General features: G+C 35.8%; 1 protein-coding gene across 1 annotated transcript; it reads right to left on the minus strand.

The window, feature by feature from the left end:
* Positions 1-233: 233 nt before the first annotated feature.
* On the minus strand, positions 234-8,602 carry LOC139972118 (uncharacterized). Its single transcript, XM_071979061.1, has 4 exons — positions 7,871-8,602; positions 7,252-7,401; positions 5,391-5,592; positions 234-4,569 (listed from the first exon to the last, which is right to left on the minus strand). The coding sequence occupies exons 1-4, from the start codon at positions 8,222-8,224 to the stop codon at positions 4,457-4,459; spliced, it is 819 nt and encodes a 272-aa protein (XP_071835162.1). The 5' UTR covers positions 8,225-8,602; the 3' UTR covers positions 234-4,456.
* Between the last annotated feature and the right edge of the window lie 3,021 nt (positions 8,603-11,623).

Genomic DNA, 11,623 nt, shown 5'->3' on the forward strand with positions numbered 1-11,623 from the left:
GACACATGGTAACAAAGGCCTTGTTGTTTGATCTGTTTTGGCTACTTTAGCAATGACCAAATGAATATCTGTTACCATAGCTACCAATAGCATCTTTACACAGGAATTGTCTCAAAGCTACATCAGGTAGTCTTCTCATTAGTCATTTTAGTTAAGTGACTTTGCTTATTAAACCTGATTGAAATGTTGGCGGGAGAGTTAATGCATTAGAATTTTACATGAAAACTTGCTCTTTTTTCTTTTTCTTCTTCTTCTTCAATTTATTCTTATTCTTTATATTTAATTCTAACTGCCAGAATAACATTCCAGCGTTGATTAGTGTTCACATGTTGAATTTGTAATCGTCTCTGCTGGTGATTTTTATGTCAAGCGAGGAGGTCTGCCGGCTTTAAGATATGTGTACTAATTGTACAAAATTGATGTAGTGCTTGATAGCTTCTCGTTTTCTCTGAAATGTCATTTTTATGATAGGTACAGAGTTGTAAATGGCGGTAATAGGAGGGGTGTGTGGGGGGGGAGGGGAATTTTCCCTGGAATGCAAATTTTGCTGCCAGATTTCTGTTTTTGCTTTTGTGATTGTGGAATATGCCTTTGCTTTAATGTACGAAACAAGACTTTTTTACTCGGAATATAAGTTTATTCAATATTTTGGTGAGGAGAGAGGGAAGAAATTTTCGATCAAATGAAAGATATTGGTTTCAGGGTTTTTTTTTTTTCTTGAACTTGAATCTAAAGCATTCTATTGTTAATTGTGAGTTAAATGGGTTAGGTCCCTTTATTAGCTTATTCTATTATTTAATTACTCTGTGATAAGTCTCTCTTACTTAAATCAGTAAAGTCTGTCAGTATGATGACTTGGGATTTGGTAAATTTAAGGAAAGTATTTCATTTAAGCCAAAGCTCACAGTGGGAACTTGTATGAGGAGCTTGAGAAAATCACAGTGAAAGTTTTTATTTGTGCTCAGCAGCATAATCCAATACTCCTCTATGCTGTTTGATCCATTTTGTGCTGTTGCTATGCACACATCAAACTTACAGAAACTAATCCTGGATTTAGCAACAAGGATACTCGTCCAGTCCGGCACGATCCAATACGATAAGAGTCCGATAAGAAATGATCCAATGATGGGATGCAGGAACAAGTTTAAGTTGGAATAATCCAAGTTTTTATTGTGTTTTATACCAAATGCAATGTGTTTCCTGATTGAAATCAATGACTGAGAGCTGAATACACTAGTATGAGATAACTTAATACTGCCCATTTAACTTGAAAGTATTATACACAATGTCGTAGTTGCCAGTATCAGACATGAGGAAGGGCATTTGTGCAGGGTTTCTATGCTAAATCATGTACCTAGGATTCTTGTACAAGTCGTCTGTAGTTTTCAAAGGCTTACAGGGAAACTGGTATACTGTAGGTGGAGAAAAGTTTAAAAAGTACTTAAAATGGCTTTAAAAAAGACCATAGTGTCGATATTTAAGAAAAAAAATTCTAGTAAAAGTATAATGAATAGAACAGTTTAGAACTGTTGTTGAATATTGGGAATTGAAAATGAAAATTTAGTTCTTATTTTTTTTGTAGGATTAGAAAATTGAAAATAATAAATCAAATGTAGACCAGTATTAATAGCTTTTCTTTTGGATATGTTAATAAGATAACTTTTCTTTCTTTTATTTTCTGTTGCATTTTTATTTCATTTTTAAGAGCTCATATATTCCTCCTCTTCAGTGATTTCTCTGGCAGTCTAAACTTGCTGGTAGAAAATGAAGCACAGGCTACTATTACCTCTGCCAAAAACCACCATTTAGCATTCTCAAAAGAATGAATCGCTGAAGAGAAAAAATCAGCAAGTGTATGCAAAGTATATCGAGATAGTTTCCTAATTGCCTTATTTAAGTCATTTCATATTTTATTCTTAATTATGTCGGGCTGTAAGTAAATTGTGGGAATTAAAAAGGGTTTTTGTATGCAGCATTGATCTATGATTTATGAAGTAAAAAAGCTTGCTTTGTTGGTATCGTCTATTTTTACAACGTCCTCGGTCTAACAGTTTCATGTTAAAACTGTTGTTATGAAAAGGAAAAGTTTGCTCGATGTATTTAAAATTGTAGAATCGTGATTTGCCAGAGACGTGTTGAAGCGGAAATCTGTGAGGTAACTGTGAATGACTTTAACCCTTTATAAGCATTAGCTATTTTCATGCTGTCCAATACTGTCCAATGTATTAAGTCTGTCCTTGCATTCGGGGGGTACAAGTTTATATTAATAACCCAACCCAGCTTCTAATCTTTGTTACTGTCAATTTAGGTTTTCCTAATTCAGTCAGCAAGCAAAATAAACTTTGAAAGTTACATGAAATTTGTCAGCCATTTTTTCTCTTCTCTTTTTTTTTCTTTTTTTTTTAATCTCTTAAGGTGATGTTTCTCATTTCTTTTTAACCACCAGATCTCACTCTATTTTTCATTAAAGTAATTCAAACAATATTATACTAGAACTGAAGTTTGTGACTTGATTTCATTCAAAGTGATAATTTTTACGTTGAAAGTACTTACAAGCAAAGGGACAAAATACTTAATTTCAGATCATTTTGGGAAAAGAGAAATAAAGGCAATCAACATCTCCTGGTTCAAGACTGAAATGCCCCAAGTCGAATTGTTCCTATATCAGAGTATAGGGGAATGCACATACACATACATACATGCACATACAGATAGGCAGTATTTCTGAAATGATCATTCCCAAGATAACAATACTAAACATTAAACAGAACAAACTTGTAAATTTGTATTTAGTTAAAAATTTATTTCTGTCTTTCTTTGAAACAGCCTCTACTATTTCCAGTTTAAATATGCATGAAACGTGTGTAAATACAAATTGCATAGAAACTTCATAAAAAACATGAGATAGCACCCATACTAAGGATATGCTTCCATATTTGGGGAAATGAAAACAATGCCACAAGTATGATGACCTTTACAGAGCATTTATAATAAATAATATTTCTAACTATCCTAGTTAACAATCTTAAAAGTTACATGAAAAATACATTGTGTGGAACTTTTAACGAGCATCATTTTGAATGATCGTGAAATAGCTCAAACAGCTAAACAATTACAAACAGATATGGCCTCTGAATATTTCATACCGTACATTGAGATAACCAGCCAAATCACCTGCAACTAGATGCAAAGAAGGGGTATAAACTATTACATAAAGTGATATCCATCATTATACAACACCTAATTATATTCCGGCCATTTGATTGGTCAATTGCTCGTTGATTGTATGCAAAATCCGCTCTATTGCACTCTATGAAATAGAACCATGTGTTTTACTTTTTTGATAGCACTTTTTTCAATGGTAAGAGAGCAGAGAAACCTGTCTGTTCAAAACAATCTGTTGCATGAGTGCATTTTACATCCAATTATATCCAAATTTTGAAGGTGTATAAAACAAATAATGAATGGTTTCCATTCGTGCAATAGTGCAAATATTTCATGAGTTGAAAGATGTAATTTGTTCCATTCAACTCGGCTGTGCCTCGTTGAATGGAACAAATTACATCTTTCAACTCATGAAATATTTGCACAATTGCACTCATAACCATTCATTATTTGTATACTATTATAAAAACCAATTATGAAAATTATCCCATGACGAGGGATGCACCTTAACAAACTCGTAGACTTTTTATGAAAGTGTACGCTAGCAGTAGTTTTCTCATTTGAATACACCTCTACCTTACTATACTTTGCACCATTGTATGCCCTCGGATCAACTAAACGTCAGGCACCACAGTGGGCAAATGTTTGTAAGGTGCATTGATCAAACAAAACATTAAAATGGTTTCCAATGTAACCTTTTGATTGAAAAAACTCTACAAAATCATGCCTTTACAGGGGGAAGACTGGATGACCTATATAATTACAGTAGCATAAACATAAATGGTTAAAATAATATCAATTGTAGGATAGCTAAGTTACTCAACCTGTGTTTATAAAGAGGCTATTTCAGGTTTAACGTCTACATTTATACGTGCAAGCTTTAATTGCATTCAAATGGTGAAGCCTGTCATAAAATATCTTCATCACTACGTACACTTTTGACACACTTCGACAACAACAAAAACTGGTAATTATGTTAAGTTTCATAACATTGTTGTGATGTTATGAACACAATATAGTCAGATGAGCCTCTGTCGATGAAACTCTTAGTTCAAACATCTGCAGAAGTTGTCTCGCTATGCCGGCATTCGCTTTTACACAGATAACCCCGTCAATTAAGCCATAGGCAAATTCTGTTGAATTGCAACCCAAAAAATTGTCACTGCCATCATTGGAGGTAATTTTCAGGTGTTGAAGTCACGTCTATATGTACATCTCAAATGTTCAACGCTGTGTGTAACCTTTATATATTAATTGTTCTGGTTATTCTGTTCAGTATCGTACATCACTCTCATCCAAGTACAAATGTTTCTTGATCCCCCATGTGACCTCTAGCTTGGTTTAACACTCGATTTCCAGACACAAGTCGCTGACTAGAAACTTCCGGTTGTCTAATTTCCTGGCCTAAGGAGACATACAAAAAAAAAAAGATACCAAAGGAATTATTCTATCTGGCAACTTTCTGTTAAGGATCAATTTGTCCTTGATTCATTCTCTGAATAGTCAAGCAGCACAACTGATTACATATTCAACTGAGCATTACAGATTTTTGCATTATAGCTGGCAGATTTAAAGAGCATGAATAAAATTAATTTTTATATTATAAAAACTGTTAAAAGCCACTGGTTGTATTTCTTATACAATTATCCTTTTCTAAATGAAAGCAGCACAAACTTGGAAACAGAGACACATATCTTTTAACAGATCCAAATATTATTTTCAAAACAATGTAAATTTATATTTCAAAGAAAAAAAATTTGAAGTTGTCCACGGCTGCTCATTTTCTTGAGGTTAAATAAATATGTTTGGGTTGAGTTATTAGACAATTTTTTGAAATGATGGATTAATATCAACAACTAGGCTTGGACTGAGAAGTCTATGTCATTAAAGGAACAGATATTTACAGCTTTTTAAAGAAGTCTAATATCTTGAAAAGTGTAACAGCTATAGAAATTACAATAACACTCAACTTTTTCATTTATATTGGACTATGGCATATAAAAACTAAACATTTGTTTAAAAGTGATCTTATAAAAGTTCCTAATGTCCTTCCCTCATCAACAATTCAGACATACAAGGAGGGGTTTACCAACATTTTATTTTAGATAACAAGAAATTTATGTGAAACATTCACATTTGAAATATTCAGCTTACATATCAGAGAATGCATGTTCATAGTTTGTTTGGCTGCTGTAAGAGACAGACTATAAAGGAAGAGCTCATACCTGTTAGAAGATTGTATTGCACTTTGGGTCCTGTTTCTCGTTTCACTCCTTCCCCTCGTTGCAGACCGAGTCTTGAATGTACATCTGTGTATGAACTCCAATAGTTTGGCGAATGATTCCTACGGCTCAGTGCATCTTTCATGTCCTGTCCAGTCACATTGTGGGACCAGTTCAGTATTGATGGATAATGAACTTTATTTGGCTGTCGACAGAAATATCAAACTATGTCATAATATGAATTCGTTGGAAGAGTGCAAAAATTGGCCGGTCTGTATTAATATGGCCAAAGTGTGAAGACAATAGTTTATACAAGTGCTATGATACTGTACATGTACCCATACTTTCAAACAAAGTGCTATATGTGTGATGTATAATTTTTGTTTTCTTTCTATCTTTGCTTTTTCACATATTGGACAGTTGGGGCTAATATACAGTCGATTCATCAACTTCTTAATGCCTTGTCTTCAATAATGTTTTGGATCATATTTATAATGTCTCACGTTTTCTTTTCCCTCTTTTGTTTGGTCTTTTTATTGGTTGTTCTTTTTACTGTGGCTTGGTCACTCAGCAGAGAAAAATTAACTATTTCTATTTATTCACTTCTAGATCATCAGTATTGACCCCAAATTTTACCACACTTGAAATTGCTAGAAGTTGTCAAAATTAATTTCCTAAAGGCTCTGATCTTTGAGGGAATGTTAGAATAGACAATTAGTTATATCTCAGTGTGGATAAGTACTCCTAGAGTGGTAGTAAAATGCTTGTTGGATGTTGATATGGTTGACTATTAGCTGACCTTATAGCATATTTGGGGGCAATATTGATGACCTTTGATTGTAACAACATCTATTGACTAACATGTGCCTTGTACATTCTCCAGCTTAGATATTATATTTAGTGCAGTGCTACCAATTCCATGAAATCCTTGGATGACAATTCAACATACAGTAGCAAAAAAAGGCAAACATTTGGAAGATAAAAAGTTAGTGAGAATAAAGATACAGTGAATGTATGAGCTTTCTTGTCTTCTTAAATACTGTACCTATAATACAATATTCAATTGAAGTCCTAGAACCAGTATAGGCCAATATGTAGGGTGTTACTAAAACGAATGACAATTGCGTTACACATAACGAATGACAATATGTTGTACACACTAAAAAAATGCGTTGACTAAAACGAATGACAGTAATGACAGCACAGACATTTGCTTCAACTGGATATCACAGTTCAGACTTCATGGGTATCTAGATCTAGTAAAGTACGGACAAGATAAAAACGCACCTTATAGTAAGCGAAATTGTAAGTCTGATTTTAAAAAATAAATTTAACGTTATTTTCCCGATATTAATTGTTAGAAACTGACAATACTATAATCTTGAAACGGCTTCAGTTATCTTTCTATGATAAATCTACAGAGGTAAAAAGCACAGCACTCAACCGCATTCTCACACAAAAACTTTCCCTGTGGTTTCTATCCGTAAATTACACCAAAACCCTGCAACCACGTTATATGCGATTTTCCTCAAATCATTTTTGCGCAGAAAACCAATAACCGCATTTACTCCACTCCGTTAATCATTCTATCTCTTCTCAATACTGTCCTTCGTTGTCATTCGTTGTCATTCGGTGTCATTCGTTGTCATTCGCCTTCATTCGCTGTCATTCGCAAATGATAATTAACCCTGTACAAAGTCAATTGTCATTCGGTCATTCGCTGTCATTCGATTTAGTTTGTCCCAATATGTACACCATTTGTGAAAGTGAAAGTATCTTATGGGGTTTGTTAAAGAACATTGAACAATTGCAACAACAACAACAAACATTTGCTAAAAAAAAACCGCAAAAAAAATATTCTTACATGGTCGATAGGTCTTCCAGGATATTCTGTATCATTATGAGTGGTCAAATGTTGTTGTTCATTCATACCAAGCTCAAAATGAGATGTTTGAAGGGATGGGCATTGTCTTGGTCTTTGTGGTGGACTGGTCACATATTTTCCACTATATGCCTGCAAAGGAATATAAGCCATTTTCAAGGAATTGTTAAATAATGGAAATAAGGATGAATGAAAAGGTTGTGCTTCTCAATTAATAAAAGACAAAAATTAATTAGCAACATAGCTTGCCAATAGTCTAACCTATTTTATACTTTACACTTTCAGATATCATATCAGTTTAGCTTAGGTCTACTCTACTATTCTTCATGATGTTTCAGTTTGTTGACTTAGGTAGCACTTATATGATTATTGATGATACTCATCACGGAGTAACAGCTAGTTACATTCTGAAAATTGTGATGTGTTGGCATGGTATAATTGTAAGGGATTCAGTCTTCATACTCATAGGCTATGTATGGTTTCCTAGCAAACTCGACCATTAACTGACATTTGAGCTAGGTATATTCTAGCCTAGTTCAATGTAGGACACATCTACAACCTTCAAAATCAAACATGGTTCATACATTACATTGCTACTTACATACTGCATGGAACTTTCCATCACATCCTTGTTTGGTCTTTCCTCTAAGGTGATTGTGGTCCGATGCATCCACCTTGTCCCTTTGGCAAGTGATGGCGCCTTAAACGGTCTTCTTTGGTCAAATGGTCTGATAACTGTCTGGTTTCTGGAGCGATTTGTTAAGATTGTAGCTGTTGATTGCCCTTGTTTCGTTGCTAATGTGGATGGCATATCCATAGTTTCCATACCTGTGGTCAAGAATTTCTGACCAGTAATGTCACTGAGAGGTCGAACTTCCACATTCCTGGCCCTGTTTCCCTCTACGCTATATCTGTTTACGTGAAGACCCTTTGATCTGTTTGCAGGCTCTGCCATTTCGATAAAGCCTAGCCAACACAATAGGTAGCCTACTTTTAGTTTAAGATAAAAATGACTTTGCCTAACGTTACTACGTTCAAGTTAGTCTATCCCAGAAAACATGCTCAGTCTACTTTTGTATCACAATGTACCGTTCACTTCTTTAAACGACATTCGTCCAACTAAAACCAGTTTTTCTCGGGCTGAAACTCCGTCACAGTGACAAGCTTGGGTCTTAGACAGTTAGGGGATCTCCCAATAAAACCCAAATTGCCGTACCAGTACTAGGATAGTACTAGTTACGCTACGAATTGCTTACAATCTCAAAGTCTACTTCAGGTAAACAACTATCACACAGACAGGTACCCATAGCAACAAGGTATGTCTGACTCCGGGACGAAGTTTGTGAAGGGCTGTGTGAACAGTTATTGATCTGTAGTGTACATTGCTATGTTACAAACATTACAAAAGAAAACCGGTGTCGAGATTTCCTCGTGTCATCGTGGTCAATGCCAGTGATTCTGTATTAGAAATAAATGTCGAACTTGTCAGCATAAAAGTGTGATTGAATCTTTATATAACAAAGATTTTCCCTTGCGGGCCATCCCAGGTTACCTTGTATATTTAGTAAAGAGACTGACAATGGGTGCAAATGATGACAAATGAACAATGATGATGATAGAGTAAGTGAACAATTAATAAATCCATTACTTTTATGTTATAGTTCAGATACATATATAGAGAATGAAGTTGTATGACGCCGGCTAACAAGCCTACAATTACAACACCGTATCGCAACTAAGACAATGTTACAGTATAATAAATAGTCAAATTTCAATAATTTCGAAAGGTATGTACCAGGCGCGTATCCAGGGGGGTGTTGGGGGCGCGCCCCCGGGTAAGAAAAAGAGGAGAAAAAAAAGGGAAGAAAAAAGAGGAAAAAGAGGAAAAAAGAGGAGGAGGAGAGGAAGGGAAAAGAAAAAGAGAAAAGGGAGAAAGGGAGGGAGTAAAAGAAAACGCCAAGACACCGGGAAGAGAACGAGGAACAGTGACATCATTATAGCACTGATCCCTATTATATACACAGGGTAGCCAGTGACGGATCGAGGATTTCGGAAGGGGCGTGCACCTCACCCTACCCCTTACACCGACAACTCCATTTTTGACGTTTCCAATTTCCCTCTCTCACTAATGTATCTATATACATACTATATAAGGTCTATCATAACGCGCGTGTGTGTGTGAATATGGACGCCTTAAACAATTGTACAATTGTACTATGAAACCAACTGCGGCTAGCCTCGAACTCGACCGAGTCGTCGGGGAACATGACGCATTTCGGGAAGGGGGCGACCACCCCCCCCCCCCCGAGCATATTTTTTTTATGATATCGCTAGTAATTTCAAAATAGAAAATGCTTAGATACAACTAACAAGGCCTGGGAAGTGTCATTTCCATCGATCTGGGAGGCATTTTCGGCCAAAATTTTCGGGTACGCTTCGCGCCAACCCTACGCTTAGATAGTTTGCCTGCAGACTTCGCCCCTCCCTTGGCAAATTCTTCGCTACGCGCCTGTTCGAATTTGTAAAGCAAACAGCAGATATCAAATAATATCAGTGAGCATGAAAATGGCGTTTAGGATGAACAGCTTCAAAACTGTTTGTGTGTGTAGTCAAAGGCGAAGGAGCCCAATTTGATTTGGGGAGCTGTAACGACTTGCCCGAAAAATATAACCAACATTTTTCGCGCGCAAAGCGCGCGCTCAACATGTTAATGCCAATATCATATAAACAAGCATCGGTTATTACATCGCATACCATCGTGTACCGTACGGTCCGTGAAAGTTGCGCAGTACACCGCGGGATGCCCATCTAAACAACGAAATGTCTTATGTAGATGGAAAAAAAAAGCATGGAGGTCCAATTATGTCAAAACTCTCTTTTACTAGTCGGCCAAGCTTAGAACTTTATTTTAATTACCAAGGAGATGATTTTTAATTTATTTCCTTTAGATGTAGCTATGGATTGCAATTTATTTTTCTTTCAGTAGGTGCCCAAAAAAATTTCAGTATTGGCCGAATTTTCAGAAACAAATATTGGGGGGGGGGGAGTTGCAGCCCCCGCCTCCTACGCCTATGTGTGTATTGTTCGGTTTCGGAAATATACGGCATTTGTTTCATTTCCTTCAACGAAGTTTTACAATAGCCGTTATAAAAGGTTTTAATATTTGTACACCAATAAATAATCTGGGGGTGTCTGAATTTTCGAAAATTTCCTGACCAACATTCTTCATCATACTTCCCTCTACTCGTGCAATTTTGGCCGGTCTGTTAGGGGTTCAAGGAGGTTTTTCTATATTGGTTGTCCATAGATGATTTTTTTTTTTTTGCAACATGATGGGTACGTTTTGAAATGAGTTTATTCACGAGAAATGTGATTTTTCAAATTCTGAACAAATAATGGGCTTAAAACCTTCGGGTATTGTGGCCCGCGACGTAGAATCACCTACAAAAGCAATGATCCACAGGACATGCGATGAGTTCGAACATGATGTGTGACTGGTGACAATCTTCAAAAAGGTTATGGATGGAGAAAAAAACTAGTGGGAAATACTTGTTTCTCATGCAAAAGTGTACATCTGGTTGGTCATTTTCAAGCCCCAAAAGTGCCATTTCCGGTGATCTGGGGGGTATGAAAACCAGAAATTTTCTTGTACGCTGCGCGCCAACCGACGGTGGCGCTCCGCTTAGATAGTAATTCGCCCCCCCCCCCCCCGGGTTAGAAAATCCTGGATACGCCCCTGTGTACGGTAGTATGTTTGTTTTTTCAGCTCTTTTTTACCCAAAAAGTCACAATTTCGATAAAAAGCCGAAATAAAAGTTGAAGTATTGAGATAAATCATCATCTCAACTATTCATCATAAAGGGTCAAACTTTGAAGAATGAAATGAGTAAATTTCTAGAAAATTCGGAATAAATTCAGAAAATTCAGAAATAAATACAAAATTGTCACAAAAATGTAGCATCATTAGACGAATTTGTAAATTATTTGTGAGAAAAAAGTGAAAATTTCGTCATGAAAACACGAAATTTCGTGGAAGAAGGAGTAAAATATATAGTCCTAATTGAAGATAAATATTTGAAACTTCCAACGACCAAATGGCCATTCATAATATCAAAATAAACATTCTTCTGGGAATCTTCTCTGACTTTTTGATAGCTTCCTTCGCCACATGGTTATAATGTCCCTTGTTGTAAATTTCACAACCCTTGTAACTTGAAAGACTTTATATATATATATCCCAGAACAGTGCACTCTGTCTCATTTTTAGTGTTACATCAGGAACCTGGTACCGACGAGATTGTTTTATATACATGCTACCACTTTTCCATTCACTTGTACTCGTAAAGTATAATAG

Source organism: Apostichopus japonicus, chromosome 8 (assembly GCF_037975245.1).
Source record: "Apostichopus japonicus isolate 1M-3 chromosome 8, ASM3797524v1, whole genome shotgun sequence".
Classification (NCBI taxonomy): domain Eukaryota; kingdom Metazoa; phylum Echinodermata; class Holothuroidea; order Aspidochirotida; family Stichopodidae; genus Apostichopus; species Apostichopus japonicus.